Raw genomic sequence first — 22,185 nt, 5'->3', positions numbered from 1 at the left:
TTGGTGGGTGTATTTAATATTAATTATGTAATTAAAAAAAAAAAAAGAAATGAATTATTTATATAATTATTTTGAAAAAAAAAAAAAAAAAAATCAACTACAACTTCTATCTGATATATGTTTTTTTAAAACACTTTTATCTTTATTATATTCTAATATATATTTTTTTAATTTTTTACATTATCATCTTTTTCTTTTTTAAATAATATTGTATTTAAATATTTTAAAAAAAAAAAAAAAAAAAAAAAAAAATTAATTTTCTTTGTTATAAATTACTGTATACATAATGTAAATTAATCAATGAAACTTTAATAGTTGTATATAGCATAAAATGTAATAACTATTTTTATTGAAAAAATTTATTGTAATTTTTTTTATAAAAATCGTAATCATCGCTATCTATAGGGTGATACTCAAGTGTTAAAGAGAGACGTAAATTTTGATTTTGATTTTCATAATTATTATCTTCAGATGATGCATATTGATCCATTTGATCTTGATTTATAAGGGGTGGATATTTTCTTGATTTTTTTCATCAGCTTGATGATTTTCTTCTTGTTGCTAGTTTACTGTTGAATTTTGATTATTTTCTTCTTTTTGTTCATCGGCTTGATTATTTTCTTCTTTTTTTTCCTTTACTGGTGAATATGGATCCTATAGATAGTGATGAAGAATTTAATTACAATAACACTTATTATTGTAATTAAATTCTTCATCACTATCTATAGGATGATGTTCAATATTCAAAATGAGTACTATTGGTTCAGGTTCTTGATGATTATTTAAAAATTCTTGAAAATTGTTTGCCTCAATTTGTTGGGATAATGTCATCTCCCCAGCTTGACTCTCTTCTTGTTCTTTTTCTTCAAATTGGTCTTGACTAATCTCCTCCTGTACTTGTTTATTTTGAGATGGTGACTTTGGGTTTGATGGTGGTGAATTTGGATCTTGATAGCACTTCCAATTGTAATCATCGTCACTATCTATAGGATGATGTTCAAAAGTTAATGAGAGGTGTAATTGTTGCTCCTCTCCATTATGTTCTAAATTTTGTTGATTAACTTCTTGTTGTTGAACATTTTGAATATCTAATAGTTCTTGTTCATCTTTTTGTTGATGAACGGTAAAATAATTGACAACCAAAGTAGTTGGTTGGATTGGTAATTGGGTTACAAAACTGTGTAACTTTAATTCCTTTATCATTTTTTTAGATGTTCTAACACCTTCATTTAAAAATGATTCATTTTCTCCAATTGGGTAAAATGTTTGGATAATCATATCCTCTAATAAATCCACTTTTTGTTGTGGAGTTAATTTCTTTTTTGAAAAATTATATATATATAAAAAAATATGATATGTGTATTTGTAAAATTAAATGAATATAAAAAGTGTAATAAAATAAAATTGTGTATGATATATAAAAAAGATGATGGTAATATAGGATATATAAAATAAAATTATAAAAATATGTAGTGTATATATTTATAAAAAAATTTTATAAAAAAAGGTATGAAAAAAAAATATTTAAATTTAAAAATAAATTTTTTTATTAAAAAATTATTTTTTTAATTAATATTCTATTAAAGTATAAAATAATTATATATTTAAGCTTTGAATTTAAAACAATCAAAAATAGTTATAATAACTCTTTAATAAACACAATCATGGTAATATTAATATATTTACCACATTTTTTATAATAAAAAACATTCAATGTTAACTAATTTACCCCTTTCCAAATCTAATTAAAATTGTCATTTTATTATAATAATAAACAAGTATAATTTAAATGATTCTTATGTCTAATGGTAAATATAATCAATATGAATAATTAACCCTATTTTAAATTATTTATATATATATATAAAAAAAAAAAATAAAACCCATAAATAAATAAATAAGTGTATAAATAAATAAAAATTATAATAATAATAATTATTATAATTTTATTTAACTACCAAACTTTGGATTAAAATCAATTAAAAAAAAAAAAAAAAAATTAAAAATAAATAATTAAATTTTATTGTATAGAGTTACATGTATTTACTGGTTTATTATTGTTATTATAATTCTGATAGTGATTAAAAACCTAAATCATCAATACCTTCAATAATTTTGGAAATGCAAACTGAACAATATCTATTACCATCAATAATTTTTGAATTTTTATCCAAAGTTTTATCGCATGTTGTGCATCTTCTATGACGTTGTTTGATCGATTGATAATCTTTTTCGCATAATTCGCAATGAATTCTATCTTTTTTACCTTTAACATAGGTTGAATTCTTTGGAATTTCTTTAAAGCACCCAGTACATTGAAGATTAACTGATGATTGTTTACTACCACCATTTGCATTACTATTATTGTTGTTGTTAATTGATTGTCCATCTGTTACAATAGACCCACCAATATTAATATCAGGCGGTGTTGATCCTGTGGTTGCTGTAGTTACTGGTGCCATTAATTCTCTATCATTTGTTGTACTACCATTTGGAAAGTATTCTTCTATTATTTCTATGTTTCTATTTGGTTGCGCATAAGTTGTTGTTGTTGGATTTGCTGATGGTTTGGATATTTTGGTTTTATTTTTTTTGTTATTATTATTATTATTATTACTATTATCTGTGCTACCTATTGAAACATCAATTGTATCACGAAAACCACCAAATAAGAAACCTCTAGTTTTAAAAATTGATGATATACTGCCATTGGGTGTGGTGTTGTTGTTGTTATTATTTACAGGGGTTTTATTATTATTTACATTTGGTGAATTACCAAGTGGGTTATTATTATTATTACTATTATTATATTGTTCAAAAAAATCTTCAATTTGTTGTTTCAAGCTAAAATATGCCTTCTCTTGTTCAATAATATATTTAATTTTTTGTTTGATATTCCTTTCACCATCATCAATTGCTTCATCCTTTTCTTTAATTTCACCTTCTTTTTCTTTTAATAATTGAACCTTGCTTTCTAGCTGGATATTTAACTTTTCGATTCTCTCTTGATTTAATTTCTCTGAGATTATAATATTTTGATTAAAACCTTCGACCTTTGCTAATTTAAGTTCTAACTCACTGATTTTATTTTGTAGAGAGCTGATACTATAATCCAAAATAGATGAAGATGATAAATGATTGTGACTATGGCTATGATTACTATTGTGGTTATTATTAAGATGGTGCGAATTGTGTTTGTGAATATTGTGATTATGTTGGGTTGGTAAACTATTATACAAACTACTATTATCCTCAAACTCGATAGAATTTAATTTGCGATCCATCTCATCCAATTCTTCATCTTCATCCTTATCTCCAAATTTAGAATTCTCTTCTTTTTTTTGATTACTATTTGGTTCTTGTTCATGTTGCTCTTGTTGCTCTTGTTGCTCTTGTTGCTCTTGTTGCTCTTGTTGCTCTTGTTGCTCTTGTTGCTCTTGTTGCTCTTGCTTCTGTTGCTCTTGTTGCTCTTCTTGCTTTTGTTGTTCTTCTGGCTCTTGTTGCTCTTGTTGCTCTTGTGGCTCTTGTTGTTCTTTTTGTTCTTGTTCTGGCTCTTCTAAATTTTCTTTGTGATTATTAGGCAATAAAATACTGTTAGTTTCATCGAATAAATCATTTTCATCAATTAAAATATTATTATTTTCTAAAATTTGCAATAATAAATCTTTTTCCTTCCTTAATGACAATAATTCTTGATGTCTATTTTCACAAATTTGGTCTCTAATTGTAATTTCTTTTTTATGATCTTCAATTTGTTGATGAAGTTTTTCATTTTCTTTGAGGGAATCTTGGCATCTTTGAATACTAATCTCTTTTTCTTTTTCAGATTTTATATTTTCTTCTTTTAGTGACTGTAATTCATTTTGCTTCATAATGGCCCAATTTGAAAGTGCCTCCATTTTGTCAAATCCCAATGTATAATGGGTACGGCAGTAATAAGTTTCCCAAAGACGAATATATTTAATATCAATCATTGGGAATAACGCAAGACATTTATAACTCTTATTACCTTGGGTTGGTGTAGTTGATGATGATGATGATGATGATGATGATGATGTTGAAATTTTTGGTGGTACATAAAGTGGATTGATAAATAATGATCTATTGGTTTCGGCATAGGCCCAAAATGATGGAGTATTGAATGCTTTTGAACGCTCTCTTTCGCAGTCATATAAAAATGTACCATATTGACAACTGTATACTGCATCTAAAATCTTAAAAAGGAAACGCTCGTTAAATTCGAAATGGTGTGGAAATTGATTGGAGATTTGCCAAACACAATCTATAAACTGTGTAAAAATTGGAGAACGTTCTTCTGCTTGTTTACCATGAGTTCTAACATAAAACATGTGGCCAAAAGACAACCATTCCTTTTCGATGAGAATCATAAAGCCTTCGAAAGTACGATAATATGGGTCTAATAATAGCATTGAAAGAGATGTGATTTGTGAAGTACGATCCCAACCATCAGAGCAATGTACCAATACTGAAGTATCATCTTCTATTAATCTGGCTACTCTTGAAGCACTTTCAATTAAAAGCAAAATATGCTCTAACCATTTACTATTTTCGATATTGCTGTAAAAATGCGAAACATCAGGTCCTAGAACAGCCTCCCTTAACTTTTTAAAACTTTCCTTCATTGAATGGATATTTTCAATACCTAAAAACTCGATAACCGTTCTTTGGTAACCCCTTTGAACGTCTTCATAGCCTGCACCTTTAGCTTGATTTGCTACAGCATTCATTTTGGGACGAGCATCTGCTACAACTAGTGGGTATAATGGATTTGCTGCAATTCTAAACATATTTAATAATAACTCGTCCTCTTTACTACGTGTTCTTTGTATTCCCACTTTAGGTTGGCTTGATCTTATAATAACTGAATTCTTTTGTTTATGGCGCCATGATAATGCTGGTATTCTTCTATTTGTTCTAAATGATGCAACCTTGCTTAAAATTTCCTTTTCATTACAACTTGATGGTACAACCAATATCTTTGGGTATGTTTCACTAAACAAATAATCAAAATTAATTAAACTAATTGCCCATGGACTTGTTTTATAACTTTGTGATATACCCATTCTATTATATTCCTAATAATAATAAAAAAACATTAATATAATTATAAATGGGTGAACGATTGTTGTATTTATCTATACATACTTTTTCTGCATCATAAATATACCATCCCTTGGTATTATGTGAAAATCTTTCAGAGTTATAAAATGCAAATGATTTCTCTATTGATGATGGTGAGAGCTTATTGAATTTAGCTTCGATGATTTCCACTTTATCATTATCCAGAGTAAAAAAGAATCTATATTGCCTAATATCTTTACATGTAATATCGATAACCTTATCTTTTCTTGTTACAAATCTTTCAAACTTTAATACTGATGTTAAGGGTATTTCTAATAATTCATTTTCTTTATAATAATTGTTTCCATTGATATTTGTGTTTGGTTGTGATGAATTTAATGAATTGCCATTTGTAACACTATTGCTATTATTGCTGTTACTACTATTGCTGTTATTTTGTATATATGAACTTAATAATACAGAATTATTATAAAATTGCTTCTTTTTCTCAGGTATAAAAACAAATCTAAAATTTGTAATGTAAAATGAACCTCTATCTAACCCATATGGTGAAAATTTGTTTGAATATGTTTTAGTTTCTACCTTTTCACCAAAAGAAAGACTCTATATATAAAAATATTAGTATAATATTATTTTTTTTTTTACATAGCCATTTTTATTTAATAAAAAATTTACCTTTTCAAAGAAATTCATTTTTTAAGTTATATATTTGTTGATTGATTTTTTTTAAAAAAAAATAAATAACAATAAAAAAAAAATAAAAATAAAAAGAATTTTTTTTTTATTTATTTTTTTTTTTTTTTATTTTTTATTTTTTATTTTTTAGAATTTTCTATTTTAAATGTTTAATTTCATTTAATAAATATATATAGTGTAAATAATAATGTATGATATTTTGAAAAAAAAATAAAAGATAATCGTTTTTTTTTATTTATTAAATTATTTAAAAAAATTTTGAAAAATATTAAAAAAAAAAAATTAAAAAAAAAATTAAAAAAAATAAAATTTATTTTTATTAAATAAATAATCAAAATTGGTCATAAATATACCCAGTGAATTCTCTAAATAAAGTTAAAACCAAAATAACACTGTGTTAATAATTCATAATAAAATATTTTGGTGGCTTGAATTATTATTTTTTTCAGGCTTTTTTTTTTAAAAAATTTTTACAGTGATGATTTTATTGGTGTCACTAAATTGATCAAGTTTTTTTTTTTTTTTTTTTTTGAGGTGATAAATTGATTGGTTATATAATTTTATTTTATAATTTAAAAAAAATTAAATTATTTTATTTTCGCATTTTTATTTATTTATTTTTTTTTATTGGGCCTTCTTTTTTGAGGCTGCTTTTCCTTTTCTGTATGAATCAACATAGAATTTAGCAAAAAGGATGATAAAGAAGGTGTTTACAGAGTTTGAAATGATGGCTGGTGAGAGTGGACCTTTGCAATCATAGGTACTACGAATGAAGAACCAATAAGTGACCATACCGGTACCGGTGAGGAATTGAATAATTTGAGCTTTGGTGATGTGAGCTTTGAACCAACAGCTGTTGCCAAGGGTTGTTTGGAGGTAGTAGTAATACATAATAACATGAATGAATGAGTTTACAAATGTACACCACCATGAACCAACTAACCATTGTTCGTGTAACCATTGCCATGTGACTGGAACCATAGCCATATGATGGAAAAGATGTAAGAAAATAACAGTACGTTTTTTGAGTGCTAAAATAACAGTGTCAACTAATTCATAGTATTTTGATAAATAGAAAATGTAAATCCAAAAACCAACACGGCCTTGGACTGCTTGGTCAGTTTGCTCACAAATTAAACTAAAAGCACCTTGTTCTTGAGCTTGTTTATAGGCTGAATAAAGAATACCAACCATCATTGAAAATGATAAAACAATTAAATTAATATTATGAATAATTGAGAATGCTTTTAAATTCATCTCTTTTCTATTCTTCATAAATCTCTAAATAAAATTAAAAAAAAAAAAAAGAAAAGAAAAGAAAAAAAAAGAGATAGGTATAAAAATAAATAATAAAAAAGTGGGGTGTGTTAAATTTATGTTTCATATGAAATTTTTTTTTAAAATTAAATTAAAAATCGATTTTTGAAAATCACTTACTTGTAAACCGAAAATAATTAATACATAGGCGATTGAAGTTGAGAATGGGTATACATAGCTTGATAATGGAGTTACACCGCTTTCCCAACGGAAATTGGCCATGTAGTTATCCAACTGATTGAAATATGTTTGAACAATATCCATTTTTATATTTGTTTTGTTTTTTTATTATAAAAAAATATGTGTATATAAAGTTATCTATATATAATACTTTTTTATATCGAACATACAACACAAAACCCTACGAAAAAAAAGAAAATAAAAAAAATAAAAATTTTTATTTTTGACGTCTTTTTTTTTAATTATTTTTTTAAAAAAAATTTTTAAAATAAAATAATTAAAAAAATTTTTAGATATTTTTTTAAAAACTATTTTTTAACACAGTTTTTTCTTTTTTTTTTCTAATGGGTATTTATGATAAATTACGATATTTTTTGCCTTAACAAATACCATTTTTATAATTAATTTTTTTCTTTTCCCAACATGATGCAATAGAGATTCACACCTGATATCAAAAAAAAAAAATTAAAAAAAAAAAAATAATAAACAAAAATTCAAAATCATATGTTGGGCAAATAAATAATAAATAATAAATGAAAAAAAAAAAAAAAAGAAGAAAATTGTTTGTGATATCTTTAACAATAAATAGATAAATTTTTTTATTTTTTTTTTATTTTTTTTTTTATTATGGATCAATACAATGATAATGAATTTGAAAGATTAAGGAACCATTGGTTAATATCATCTGTTACTATTGATAGTTCATTATTATTATTGTTATTATTATTGTTGTTATATTGGTGGGGAGGTATATAGTTATTTGATATCAGATTTTGCAGTTGCTGGGGATCTAAAAGATTATTGGCTGTTGTATTGTTAGCATGCATATTAGAAATCGTGTTGTAGCTATTGTTAATTTGTAATAGTGTAAGTTGAAATTGATTTTGGTGTTGTTGTTTAAAGTAGTTATAAATATTAAATTGATTGTAAAGATTGATATTACTATTGTTGTTGCTGTTGTTAAAAGAGTTGCCACTATTACTACCACTGCTATTATTATTGATTTTAATTAAATATTGCTTTGGATTATTAAATAGCTTGGGGAATCTTTGAAACATGTATCTAATCATATGTTGTTTTCTATATTTTACTGCCAGTTCAACATGGAATTTTTTAATTTTTAAATTTGAAAAGGTCTTTAGAATATAGTGTAGTGTTGAAACTGAACCATTTTTAATAAGATTTGGAATGACAACAATTTTAATTGCTTCTATTGGTAATGTAAGTTTGAGATCTTCTAAAAAGTATTTCAACATATCTAAAAAGCCAAATTGAATTGTTTTTTCAATGATAATTTGAAGGTCGTGTTCGAAAATCTTGGGAAATTTTGATTTAATCCATTGATGATTTAAAAATATTTTTAATGCTGATAAATTACCGTGGGTCACAATTGATTCAAATATTGATCTAAGATGGAATTGCAAATGGAATAAATAGTTTTCATTCATATCTTCACTAAGTTCATCTAACACTATCTTAATATGATCTCGTCTTGATAACGAGTTTATGTATCTAAATCTTTCTAATGTACTTTTACTTGGTTTTATATATGATTGAACTTTATTACTATAGTTATTATTATTGCTATTTTGTACATTATTTGATTGTGGCTGTTGTTGCTGTTGTTGCTGTTGCTGGATTGGTGTTGAAAAAAATGAAACATGATTTGAATCTTCAGGGTTATTGGCTGGCTGGTTCCTATCTATTTCTTGTTGCCTTCTATATGATAGGATTGCATATAATAAACAAATTTCCCTTGAGCAACCAATTTCTCTAATGATTCTAGATTCGAATAAATGTAAATCACCAAATCTATTGCTTTCGTAATCCTTCTTTCTATGAGTTCTAATATATTCGATTAGGTTACTGTTGTATTCACACAGTTGAAATAAATCACAACCTTCACTTTTATTATCCATAAGGAAAATTAAAGTTCTAAAATCCTTCTTTCTACATGCCAATAAGAAACAGTTGGTATTACTTGGATAGTTGTTATAGACTAAAAATTTTACAATATTAAAGTTTTGACTATCAATTGCTTCTTCCATTGTACTTTCATTAATTAAATTTGGTAATTCTTTATGAACCAATTGTAATAATGATAGATTGTTTCTTTTAGCGGCAATTTTGGTTACTGAGTTATTCCATACTGTTGATATAATATTTTTAATATTATTTTCATGTGCTTCAATTTCATCTTGATTATTGTTACTATTTTCATTTGAAAATGGGTCATCACCTAGGTTGCTACCAATATTTATGTTTAAATATCTAAATATTTTCTTCCAAAGGTTCATTTGAGTTTTAAATTTCTTTATGAAAAATGAAATGATTAATTCTGAGTCATTATACGCTGCTTCTTCTAAACATTCTTTTGATAATAAGTTTACACCCTTTTCTTCCATTAGTTCGTAGAAATAAACAACTTGATCGAAATATTCATCCCTTAGTAATGAAATAAAAAACCAACTAATAGGTACCATTGCTTCTATTGATTTATAATTTTCAACAAGTGTTTTAATAAATTGCTTTTGTTTGGCTACGTCATCAGTACATTGGCAGAACAGTTCTGGTATTACATTTTGTCGTAATGGTAAATACACCTTTATATGGAAGTGGGTCAGGCAGTATTTTAATAAATTGGAGTCACCATATTCATACGATAGTTGAAAGATTATGCTAAAACAGTACGGATTATTATTTAAAATATCTTTAATTTCTTTAACATTATTATTATTATAATAGTTATTGTTATTGTTTGTTGATTTGTTTAAATAAAGTTTATATTCCGTTATTATTGATATTTTTAAATGATCATTAAATTCATTGTTCATTATTATTTTTTCAACTAAAAATTGAATTAATAATTGAGTATTATTAATATTATTATTATTATTGTTGGTATTATTTTTAATTAATGTTATTATATGGTCATTATTAATATTGGTGCTACTACTGTTGTCATTATTTGTTTTTAAATTACTGTATAAATATAATAAAATAAAATTACAGATAAATAGTTGTTGTTTTTTACTTGTTATAAAAATCATTGATGATAGTGAACCTTTATATTGACTACATAGAAATTGATTAAAATCATGACATCTATAGTTGAATAATGTTGGTTTTAATATCTTGAAATCCATCAGTATATCAGTGTCTAGTTCTATTAGTCTTGTTAATGGGACGAATGGTACGGTAATCTTATCTATCGAGTATTGTTCACTTTCATTGTTATTGCTGTCTTTATAAAAGTAGTTTGTGAAAAAGCTAAAATAAGAGTTTAATGTATTACTCCCGCTGCTACTTTTACTGCTTTCATTTTCCATATATACAATTTCTGGCAGGTTGATGTTTTCCATTTGATTTGTTATTAAATATCGACATAGCTTGTTTCTTTTCTGTACAGAATCGACAGAGTCATTGGCATTCTTAAAACATTCTAAAAATGATCTAGTGTGGTCCCAGAGATAATAGATGTGCGATTTTGACTTTTTAATATACTCTAAAATTTCAATTGATGAGTTTTCAAATGCTGTATCAAATAGATTTCTTGTAAAATGGATTTCAATGCCACCATTGAGTCCACCAAAGCCAGCTCCACTGTTATTAGTTGTATCATTATCGTTATTATTGCTACCATTACTGCCACAACCATTGCCGCCATTTGTTGATTCTAATAAATTTGTAGATGAAGAGGATGATGATAAAGAAGAGGAAGATGATTTTCTATTTGTTAAACTATATATTAAAGAGTAGCTGTATGGATACTGTGATGTCATTAATGAACATAGTAGTTTAAAAGCTATTATATTGTCATATTTAATTGTTAATAGTAATAAACTATCCGAAAAGTTTAATAGATAGTCTCTATAGTTTCTAATTAAATTGATATAAAAATTTTCAATATCTTTTTCATTAAATAGAATACCATTGTTATTAATATTGCTGTTATTGTTGTCTTTATTACTACTATCACTGATACTATTGGATTTAATATTATTTTTATTAATTTGACAGAATATTTTTTCGATTGAACCAAGACAAAAGGTTAAGTCTCTATCATTTCTATTCACTTTTTCAAATAACAGGCCAACATGATTGAAATTTAGCATCCAATTAACTGAATTGATATCTTCATAGTTTTTACAATACCCTACAATTTGAGTGTTGGGACTAAAGTTTCTATGGTTAATAATATAAATACATTTTAATATATATTCTTTTATATAACAATTTCGCCATATTTTAAAAAACAAATAGCTATTATCAATATTATCATTGGTATTATTAATATTATTACTGTCAACTATAAAATATAGATTTTGATTTTTATAATAATATTCGAAATCAAATACTATCATTGTGTGTGTTATTTATTATATGTTATTATTATATGTTATTATTATTATTATTATTATTATTATTATTTATGTATATGATTATAAAAGAAAACAATTAAAAGTGCACACAATTTAAAAACATTATTTTATTCTCTTTTTTTTTTTTTTTTTTTTTGTATATATATTATTATAATTATTATATTCGAATATTATAGTTTAAAAATGTGTATATAAAATTAACAAACAATAAAAATTTTAAATATATTGAAAAAAAAAAAAAAAAATTTAAATTTAAATTATAAATTAAATTAAAAAATACATACACACCCTAAAAAAAAAGACACACCACAAAACTTTGAATAGTGTATTGTTATATGGGGGTTGTGTTTAATCACCCCTTATATCTTTACATAAATCTATATTAAAAAAAAAAAATACATGTTTTTTTTTCTTTTTTTTTTTTTTATTCAAAATTCACTAAAAACAGTATAAAAAAAAACAAATAACAAACAAAATAACCCAAACTAATATTTATTTTTGCTTGTTGAAATTATTTAATTGTAAAAAATTTAAAAAAATATTTTTTTTTTTTTTTTTTTATTTTTTTAATTTTATTTTTTAAATTTATCTCTCAACTATTTTTATTTTTTTTATATATAATTATTATAAAATAATAATTAATTATTTGAATTGTTACAACAAGTTAAAATTATTGCAGTTGCTCATAAATTTGGCAAATAAAATAAAATTTAAAATATAAGATTTCTTTGTGAAATAATAATAAACAAAAACGCGCAATTATGGATATAATTAAGATAGTATTACTATCTTCATTGGCCCATGTTTAGGATATATAAAATTAATAAAATAAATAAAATAAATAAAATAAAATAAAATTAATAAACCCAATTATAACTTCACAAGCTATTAATTATTAACACACAAAAAATTAATTAAAAGTTGAACAATTTTTTCACACACCACACCTTCACATTAAAAAAGATTTACCACATTAAAATTCAAAAAAAAATTTTAACTGTAAATTTTTTTATTTTTTAAAATTAATATATTCGATAATATTTAAAAATTGTATAATACTATTTACTATATATCTTTAAAATTTATTGTAAAATGGAAGATATTCAAAAGGATATATCTTTACTAAAGCATAAACTAGGTTCATTTTCAGCATATATATCATCAGAAATATCAGGTTTTAAAAATGATATCGAAAAAATTGGTAATTAATTATTATTAAAAATAATACTAATTTAACCACAAAAATAAATTAATTTATTTTTTAAAATATAGAAAAATCAATAGAAGCACAAACTTCAAAAAAATCTAAAAAAAGAACACCCCCAAAAAAAAAAGATGACAAAGAAAAAACAGATAAAGAAAAATCAGATAAAGAAAAAGCAGATAAGGAAAAAGAGGATATTGAAAAAGAAAAAGAAAGAGAGATAGAAATAGAAAGAGAAAGAGAAAGAGAAAGAGAAAGAGAAAAAGAAAAAGAAAAAGAAAGGGAAAAAGAAGAGCAAATAATCAAAGCTAATGAACAAAGGGAACAATTAATGGTATTAGATAAACCCCCAGCGGTCGAAAAAAAGAGAGCAGGAAGAAAACCTGGATCAGCAAAAGTAGTTACTGAAGCGCCCGAGGAACCCAAAGAAGCGCAAGTAACACCATCTAAGAGACCAAGCAGAGGTAAAAGCCCAACAGTTGCCGAAGAACCAAAATCAAATAAAAGAGCAAAAAAAACATAATAACCAAAACACAATAAATAAAATTAGATAATACATAAAATAAAATAAATGATCATTTTTAAAAAAAAAGAAAGGTGTAGTTTATTTATTGTTTTGAATTTATTAACTCCAACATTTCTTTGGAGGTTGGGGTTCTGTTACCACCATAGCTTAGGCAGTTTAGACCCCCGGATGTAGATGCAAAATGTAATGAGTTGTTTAAGGCTTGGTTTTTATAGATTAAAGAGTAGATTAAACCAGCACGAAAGGCATCACCGGCACCAGTAGAGTCTACAATTTTATCGGATGGTATTTGTACTGGATCAAACCAGTATTGCTCTATATATGTAGATTCACCGGTTTTGTAGTTACTTAGGGTGCCACCAACACTTCCAATACTTCTATCTAATTGTCTTGATAAAATTCTTCTTCTAGCATTAGTAAACTAATTGATATGATTGAATGATAATGAAGTTGAATTGGGAGCGCAATCTTTTCTTCTTCGGTAGGACATGTGCATATTATGTTCAAAAAGCCATTTCTTTATAATGGATGTAGCTTCACCTCTTTTCTTTCTTTTTAATCCATTAGAGCCATCACCTTTATTATTATTGTTATTATTATTATTATTGCTATTATTTACTTGGTATCCACTTTTGTTATATCTAATATTAAGATTATTGTTATTTTATTTGATATAAATAATTTTAATATCATAAAAAAATAAGAAATTAGAAATTAAAAAAAAAAAAAAAAAAAAAGAATTATTTCAAAAAAAAAATTTATAAAAAGAATTTATCTTTATATTTATTTAAAGGCAGCAGTTATTAAATTAATGAAATATCGGTGGTCATAGATAAAACCATCAATTGAACACCATAACGAATTTTCTAAAATCAAAACTTGTGTCAATTGATAAAGTTTTTTGGAAGCTGCCCGATAGGAACCATTAAATCCTTTCTTCTAATGAACCATTAAATCATTTCTTTATCTAAAACCATTCGTTGATACCATAGTTGCTTGGCCAGAACAATGTCTGATATTCATCAAATAGATTATTAGAATGAAAAAATTCTTTGGTGTTGATTTAATTGAAGGTCTTTTGCTTTAATTGGATCTTTACCTTCATGGATTTTGGACATATGCGATAAATTCTTCTAAGTCTTTTTTTTTTTTGATTCTAATATTATTTTTTCAATTTTATTATATTTCCTATTCTATATTATATCTACTAAGATATATTGATGTTTGTGGTGGTTGTGGGGCTGTTATGGAGGTTTATGTTGATATCTGTTATTGAAATCTAAAAAAATAGTTAGACACTACATTACAACAGATATAAAATTTAAATGAATACTATCTAATACCTACTTTTATTTTTAAAAATTTCGTACTCCTCCAAGAGCTTTTTGGTCTTTTCGTAATCTGTTTCAAGTTTTCTTTCTTCAAACAATTTTTCAAGACCTTTATTTAAATTTATTAATTTTTTTTCATTATTTTTAATAAATAATTCAAAACATAATCTATCTAATTTAATTAATATATAGATTCTAAAATTATAATATAAATGTTAATATCTATAATAAATATAAATAAAGTTATATATAAATTAAAAATGAAAAACTTACATTATTGAAGTAAATAATGAATAAAATAGACCCATTGCCTTTTCAGACAAGGTGTCAGAAGAAGTAAACTTTTCATATAAAAAAGTTACTAAGAGTAATTCTATAATAAAAAAATAAAAAATATTTTTTTTATAATTATTATAGTGTTCTAATTTTGAGCTAAAAATTTTGGTCTCCAATTTATTAATATTGGATTCCATAGCTCTAACTTTTTTTTCAAAATTTATATCCTAAATACAAATAAAACAATAATTAGTATTTTTTTTTTTAATGTATGTTATATAAGAAATAATTACCTTTTTTGAAAAAAAGTTACCCATTTTTTTTGATTTGATTTTTTTAAAGGGTAATATGAAATATAAAATATATATATAATTATTTAAAAAAATATAATATTATGATTAAAAAAATACTAAATGAAGAAATAAATTTAAGCTTGATTATACAAATTACTTTGATTGAGAGCTTGAATTTAATGAAAAATAAATTGGAAAAAAGTTTTTATAGAGTTTTAAAATTTTTTTAGAAAATGAAAAAAAAAAAAAAAGTTTAATTCATTTTAATTATAATTTCCTTATGTTAATATAATAGATTAGATCCAAACTCGGTATTCCCTTTTTTGTACATTCTATTAAATTTTTAATCTGTAGCTATCATAAAAGTAGTGATCATTGTTTATTTTTTAACACATCCCCAAATAAAAAAAAATTAATTAAAAAAATTTAAAAAAAAATTAAAAAAAATTAAATTATAACCCCACCACACACTTTTTTTTTTTATTATTATAAAAGTGGCTGATGTGTTTGGGAAATGAATTAATAAATTTTTATTTTTTTTAATTAAATAAAAATTAAAATTACCAATTTTATAAATCATTGTGATCTGAATTATCCAAATAAATATAATGATGCGAACTGTTTAATATAAACAAAAAAAAATTTATCTTTAGTGGTCAATAGTATCAAAATGAAAAAAAAAATATTAAATTTATTTATTTATTTATTTTATATAATATTAAAATCATGTTGAAAAATTTCTTTTTATTTTTTTTTTTATAATTTAATTTTTATTTATTTTAATTTTAATTTTTTTTTTGCTATATATAAATGAAATTGTATATTCGATATAATATTTTAAAAATTGATTATTTTATATTAGTATTAAAAATATCATTTTTTATTATAAGTTCTGATGATTATTTGTATGACAGAACGGGTATTGTGATTCGAATATTTTTGGCAATGCTTTAAGCAAGTATCTTCAGTTTCTTTCTTGAGTTGGGCTAATTGCTCTGATATATCTTTCGTATTTCCAGGCTTTCTGTGCTTCTGTTCTTGTTTCTATTTTCCATAATCCTAAATCTTAATCTTTTCTTGCGCGTTCTCTGTTTATTATCATTTTAAAATATGTTATATACGTATCTGGTGCATTTGCTCCAAAATTCTTAAAATGTTGTTATGTCTTTGATATACATGTGGAATGTTGTTGTAACAGGCAGAACGTTTTTAAAATGTTTAATATAAATCTGAGTGTTGATGTTGCATTTTTCCATGAATCAAATTGGGCTAGAATATTTTCTGTTATTTGGTCAATTTTCGATTGAATCCTGTTTATGTTGAAGTTGAAGCCTAGCTATCTTTCGGTTTTTCCTACTTATTGTGCCTAGATAGATTCGCTTTCTTCATCGAATGTTATACATAATGTCTTTTATTGTTTTTATGAATTTGATTGGCAATTTGAGATGTTCCAGTGTTCTGATGATTGATCTGGTGATGGTGTTGGTGGGGGAGTGTTTGGAGTTTAATAACATCTCCAATTATAATAATATATTTCATTTTCTTCCTCAAATGAATAATTATATTGTTCTAAATGGTATTGATTTAAAGTGGAATTGGTGATTCATTTTCATTTTCATATTGTTCTAATTGTACCCTTGTTAAAAGATGTAATGATTCATCAATGATTGGATTTTGGGATAATGGCTCATTTAAATCAAATTGATTTTGTTCTTCTTGATGTTCAGTTTGATCTTGAGCAACTTCTATGACTTCTGGTTCTTGATAAATTCCTTCTTGAAAAAAATGAAATTTTTATTTGGGAAATGTTAATTTTTTATTTTTTTAAAATTTTTTTCAAAACAATAATAAAATATATACCCAAAAAATAGAAACCATGTTAAAAAATATTATTTTATTAGTATTTAAATAAAGGTGATATTTCTCTTGTTTGAAATAGTTATTTTATTTATTATTTAAACTACTTAAAGTAATAATTTTCTTTTCAAAAATTTTCTGTTGTTTTCTTTTATAAATAAAATATGTGATCACAACAATTGCAGCTACACCAATACAGCTTACAACGATAGCTACTGGAATTATATACTTTTTGGATTTGTTGTTACAGTTTGATTTGAAATCAGGACTAATTATTACTGAAAAGTCAGGATCGATATAGCATGATGTTTTGCAATGTGGAATGTTAATACCAATGGTTACTGATTCGTTTTGATTTGATACTAATGATGTGGTTATTAATGTTGTGTGTCCATCTGATATTGCTCTGTTTATAAATCTACCATATAGAATCTTGTTGTCTTTGTTGATCGATATATAGTTTAATGTTTGATTGTCTAAAATTGATGTTGATGTTGAAGCTGATTTACTGTTACAATCGTTCGATGTTGTTTCTGATACATTTGATATCATTTGTAATTGTAATGTATTGAGTGGACTTTGATATTTGTAGTTGTGAATTGATACTGATAGTTTAATTGAACCTTTATCTAATTTGAATTCTAAACCTGCAAATGAATATTGAATATCATTTTCTATTTCTTGAATTGATAATACGATTTGACATTCAGTTTCGTTTAGTATTTGTGTGAATGTTACATTTGATCCTTTTTTATCTTTTGATGTAATATTCCAATTGTTTTGAAGTGGATATTGTTTAACTGTGTCACTGTTGATATCGAGTTCTAATAATGATATGATTAATATATTGTATGCTGTTTGATAGTTATTAATTGTTGTTGAACCATCTGGATTAACTGTGCTGTTGGTATTACCATTGTTATTGTTATTATTTGAAGGTGAACTACAATCGAATCCAGTCCATCCTGATTTACACTTACAAATACCATTTGATGTATTACAAATACCATGGTTAGTGTCGATACAGTTGTTTAAACATGTTTGTTGTTTTGATTGGTATACAAAAAAGTTGAATGATTTCCATGTGATTCCATTTTGATAAAAGATTACATCTTTTTTACCTGTACCTGCTCCAATGTTACATGTGATTGTATTTGATGATATCGTATCTATTTTGCATTCTTGATTACCGATTGTTACTTTTAAATTTTGATGAATATCACCGAACCATCCATTCATTGTTACTAATCCGCCATCTTCGTATGTTGGTGTTATTGATGATACATAATGATTTGGAGTAAAACAATTTTCACCGGTCCAGTCTTTAGGGCATTCACAAATACCAGTATTATAGTTGCATATATAACCGTTGCAGTTGTCTGGACATGATGTATAGTTGTTGAATACTTCGTTACCATCGTTGTTATCTAAATTTAAATTGAATGTTGTTTGTAATTGATCTACTTTGATTGTGCCTGATACATTATTTAGTTGATTTGGATATGTTGTTAAAGTACATGAGATTTGATAAAATGTTGAGTCAATTACATCACAAGATTTATCACCAATTGTAATTGTTATTTCAGTGATATCGTATGAATAATATAAACCTTTGAATACTAAAATATGATTATTTGATGTTATACTTGATAATAGTGGTGGATATGGATCTGGAGTTAATGTAAATTTTTGACCAGTACTCTTGAAACTTATTTCGTGAATAATTCTATTTGGAGTATAGAAACTATATGAAATAATTATTGAATTGGATTTCAAAATGTAGTTAAATTGTATATCTGATACAATATCACTTTCCGAATATCCAATATTTTGACCAATTAATGATAATACTGGTTCCGTTACTATTTTGTTTTGTTTCCAAAAAGTTTGATTTAAATATTTTAATTTTGGAATAGTTTCTATTTAAAAATTTTAATAAAAAGAAATATATTAATTTTAATGATAATATTAATTTAAATAATATATTCAATAAACTTACTGCATGTTCCTATAGTATCGTAGTTATCAAAAGAATTTTCATCAAAGTTTGATTTAAAAAAAGTATCACTAAAATGGCATGTAAAACATTCTGGAATTTTACCTGTCATTAAATTATTTTTTATAATTAAATTCACAGAGCAATAAGAATCATCAATAGTTCCAGTTATTAAATTTGAGTTTAAATCTAAGGTTGTTATATTATTTTTAGAACCATCCCATTTTGGTAAATCACCAGCTATTTCATTTAAAGAAAAAGATAATTGAGAAATATCTGTATTATCAAATATTTTATAGTTTGGGAGTTTTATCAATGACCCAAAAAAATATGAACTGAAAGTAAATTTCTATTAGTGTTTATTATTTTATAACTGAAATAAAAATAAAAACAATAATACATACAATTGAAAAAGACCATTTGGAAGTTTTGAAAATGGAAGCTCACCATCAATTTGGAAATTATGAGTATAGGAAAATATTCTATAAATTATCAAAGATAAAATTAGTGTTTCTATTTTATTAATTTTCTTAATTAAAATAAAATTTACTTACAAACTTTTAAAGAAAGAGTATCCTGTAAATTCAATAAATTCACTTGGTGTTTGAACATCATAGTCTATTTGGCTTTAATGGGTAAGAGAAATATTAATTAAATGTTATTATTAAAAATTATAATATTTAGTTTATACTTACATAACAGGTTTCATATTTTTACTAAATGGATCTTTTGAACCTAATAATATCGATAGAGGAACCAGTGGGTAAGATAGACCTGGGAAACTTCTCAATTGTACACCTACTATACTATTATGTGTTGATAAATTTTTGAAAGAATTGAAATCGAAATCACCTGTTAAATAATAAATAATTATACCATTGGAAATAACATTTGACATTGATGGGATATTTCTTGTTACAAAATTGACATTTCCACAAACAAAAGGATCTTTTAAAGTGTTTTTTAAATCATTATTTATATATAATCCATAATTCATATTGTTCAATTGTAATGAACTTGGGGTTATTTCAAAAGTATCTTTTAAGGGTGTAGTAAAAAGTGATAGAGATAAAGGTTCTTCAATTCTTTTTCCTAAAGTTGTCCCGAATTTCTTTGAATTGATTGGGTATTTGAAGCTTATTGATGATGGTATATTCATTTTTCTGAATTATTATTAATATTTTATTTTATATAATTTTATTTTTATTTAATTTATAATTACATTTGATCTAAAGACTCTGTTGCAAAATCAAAAAAGTTATCAGATATATTCCATTTGGAGGTAATCATTGTTTTGAGATTTGGTCCAATACAATCTACATCCGTATTCTGTATAACATCATTTGTTAACTGAGGACTTCCAGAAAAGTCCATTTTAATTATATTTAAAACTCCATCGCATTGAAAATAAGGTGAATCTGTGCAAAAATCTTGTGGAGGGGTGTAACCTAGCTTTGTTAATAAATCGGTAAAGCATGTGCCTATATATAAAGAATAAAAAAATTTTATTATTATTATTATAATTATTATTATTATTATTATTATTATTATTATTATTATTATTATTATTATTATTTACCTTCTGATTGTGAATACTGAAGTGAAAAATTAATAAACAATTTTATAAAAAATATTATTATTAGTGTTGACATATTGAATTTATATTTGGAAAAAAAGAAATTTTTTTTTTTTTTTTTATTAGAAATTTTTTTTTAAAAAAAAAACTTATTGCGATGATGAATAATCAATTATAACGTTTTTTAAAAATATCTAGATTTGTGATGAAAATAATTATTACATTTTTTGGTAATTTTGGGTTGGTTTAAACCTTGTAATATTCTTATGTAGTTTTAAATATTTGATTACCAAAATAAAAAAATAATATATATATATATATTATAATATATTAATTATATTGGAAAATATAATAAAAATAATAAAAATAACAAAAAAAATAAAAAAAATAAAAATTTTAAAAAATTTAAAAAAATTTTATAAAAAAAAAATTATATCCGAAATACCAAAAATTGAAAAAATATAAAAATAATAAAATTTTTATTATTAAATTGAAATATAAATGATAATAGTGATTATAAATTATCATTAATATTTATCGTTTTTTGTATCACATGGAAGAATTTATCTGTGTGTCTTTTTGTGTATTTTCAAGATATAGGTAAGAATCTAATCCGTTGGGTAAATGAACTAAATGACCTGGGCTATTATAAACAATATTTCCCCAAATCATTGCATTAAACCTTCCTTTTTAACTCTTGTCATGATATGCCATTCGAGTAAAACATAAGAAATTTTTTTTTTTATTTTTTTAATTTACCCACAACCACTCCTGTAATAATCTTCGAATATAATAGTTTTCCTTTCAATTTATTTTTAAAAATTAATGATTAATCATTATGGTAAGGTTCTTCATATAAAAATTATTATTGGTAAATCTATTTATTTTTCACCTATGAAACATCTTTTTTGATACCCTTTCTTTAACAATTTACCAAAAATTTTCAATAATATTAATATCTGGACCGAAGGGTGGTAATGGATCAACTTGTATATTATTTGATGTTATACCAATAATAATAAAAATAATAATACATACAATTAAAAAGACCATTTGGAAGTTTAAAATAGTAAATCACCATTTATATGGAAATTCCGAGTATTGGTAAATGTTCTATTAATTAAATAAACCAGTGGATAAGTTAAACCTGTGAAACTTCTTGATTGTAAAAGTCATATATTATTATGTGTTGAAAAATTTTTGAAAGAATTGAAATCGAAATCTATTGTTAAATAATATGAAATTAAATTATTGGAAATAACATTTGACATTGATGGGATATTTCTTGTTATAAAATTGACATTTCCACAAACAAAAGGATCGTTTAAAGTGTTTTCTAAATCATAATATTTCACAATTCCACAAAAGACAAATAAAATTGATACTGATGGTTCAGGTTTATCAAAACATAATGTAATAGTAAAGTTCTGGTTCATAATTTTTAGTAA

General features: G+C 24.1%; 8 protein-coding genes across 8 annotated transcripts; 1 reads left to right on the top strand and 7 right to left on the bottom strand.

The window, feature by feature from the left end:
• Nucleotides 1-167: 167 nt before the first annotated feature.
• DICPUDRAFT_83059 (uncharacterized protein) lies at nucleotides 168-1,278 on the bottom strand (the record flags this gene model as incomplete). Its single annotated transcript, XM_003292395.1, has 4 exons — nucleotides 168-193; nucleotides 277-340; nucleotides 571-654; nucleotides 757-1,278. 4 exons carry the CDS (start codon nucleotides 1,276-1,278, stop codon nucleotides 168-170), a joined length of 696 nt encoding a protein of 231 aa, XP_003292443.1.
• An 803-nt stretch (nucleotides 1,279-2,081) lies between these two features.
• On the bottom strand, nucleotides 2,082-5,796 carry DICPUDRAFT_157160 (uncharacterized protein; the record flags this gene model as incomplete). The annotated part of the gene is made up of 3 exons (XM_003292394.1): nucleotides 2,082-5,096; nucleotides 5,167-5,706; nucleotides 5,779-5,796. The coding sequence occupies 3 exons, from the start codon at nucleotides 5,794-5,796 to the stop codon at nucleotides 2,082-2,084; spliced, it is 3,573 nt and encodes a 1,190-aa protein (XP_003292442.1).
• A 627-nt stretch (nucleotides 5,797-6,423) lies between these two features.
• On the bottom strand, nucleotides 6,424-7,380 carry DICPUDRAFT_40557 (uncharacterized protein; the record flags this gene model as incomplete). The annotated part of the gene is made up of 2 exons (XM_003292393.1): nucleotides 6,424-7,080; nucleotides 7,237-7,380. 2 exons carry the CDS (start codon nucleotides 7,378-7,380, stop codon nucleotides 6,424-6,426), a joined length of 801 nt encoding a protein of 266 aa, XP_003292441.1.
• Nucleotides 7,381-7,867: 487 nt separating this feature from the next.
• DICPUDRAFT_57961 (uncharacterized protein) lies at nucleotides 7,868-11,660 on the bottom strand (the record flags this gene model as incomplete). The annotated part of the gene is made up of 5 exons (XM_003292392.1): nucleotides 7,868-8,315; nucleotides 8,958-8,998; nucleotides 9,062-10,972; nucleotides 11,039-11,206; nucleotides 11,315-11,660. 5 exons carry the CDS (start codon nucleotides 11,658-11,660, stop codon nucleotides 7,929-7,931), a joined length of 2,853 nt encoding a protein of 950 aa, XP_003292440.1. The 3' UTR covers nucleotides 7,868-7,928.
• A 611-nt stretch (nucleotides 11,661-12,271) lies between these two features.
• Nucleotides 12,272-13,405, top strand: DICPUDRAFT_99349 (uncharacterized protein; the record flags this gene model as incomplete). Its single annotated transcript, XM_003292399.1, has 2 exons — nucleotides 12,272-12,879; nucleotides 12,951-13,405. Exons 1-2 carry the CDS (start codon nucleotides 12,771-12,773, stop codon nucleotides 13,403-13,405), a joined length of 564 nt encoding a protein of 187 aa, XP_003292447.1. The 5' UTR covers nucleotides 12,272-12,770.
• Nucleotides 13,406-13,490: 85 nt separating this feature from the next.
• On the bottom strand, nucleotides 13,491-15,332 carry DICPUDRAFT_157156 (uncharacterized protein; the record flags this gene model as incomplete). The annotated part of the gene is made up of 5 exons (XM_003292391.1): nucleotides 13,491-13,815; nucleotides 14,028-14,049; nucleotides 14,756-14,934; nucleotides 15,013-15,112; nucleotides 15,329-15,332. The coding sequence occupies 5 exons, from the start codon at nucleotides 15,330-15,332 to the stop codon at nucleotides 13,491-13,493; spliced, it is 630 nt and encodes a 209-aa protein (XP_003292439.1).
• Nucleotides 15,333-17,252: 1,920 nt separating this feature from the next.
• On the bottom strand, nucleotides 17,253-19,354 carry DICPUDRAFT_40565 (uncharacterized protein; the record flags this gene model as incomplete). The annotated part of the gene is made up of 2 exons (XM_003292390.1): nucleotides 17,253-19,084; nucleotides 19,165-19,354. Coding segments are annotated over 2 exons (2,022 nt in total), but the record flags the coding sequence as incomplete, so codon positions are not given.
• Nucleotides 19,355-20,379: 1,025 nt separating this feature from the next.
• DICPUDRAFT_157153 (uncharacterized protein) lies at nucleotides 20,380-20,613 on the bottom strand (the record flags this gene model as incomplete). Its single annotated transcript, XM_003292389.1, has 1 exon — nucleotides 20,380-20,613. A coding segment is annotated over one exon (234 nt), but the record flags the coding sequence as incomplete, so codon positions are not given.
• Between the last annotated feature and the right edge of the window lie 1,572 nt (nucleotides 20,614-22,185).

This window comes from Dictyostelium purpureum (assembly GCF_000190715.1).
Source record: "Dictyostelium purpureum unplaced genomic scaffold DICPUscaffold_343, whole genome shotgun sequence".
Taxonomy (NCBI): domain Eukaryota; phylum Evosea; class Eumycetozoa; order Dictyosteliales; family Dictyosteliaceae; genus Dictyostelium; species Dictyostelium purpureum.
This window is presented reverse-complemented; position numbering and strand designations above follow the sequence as displayed.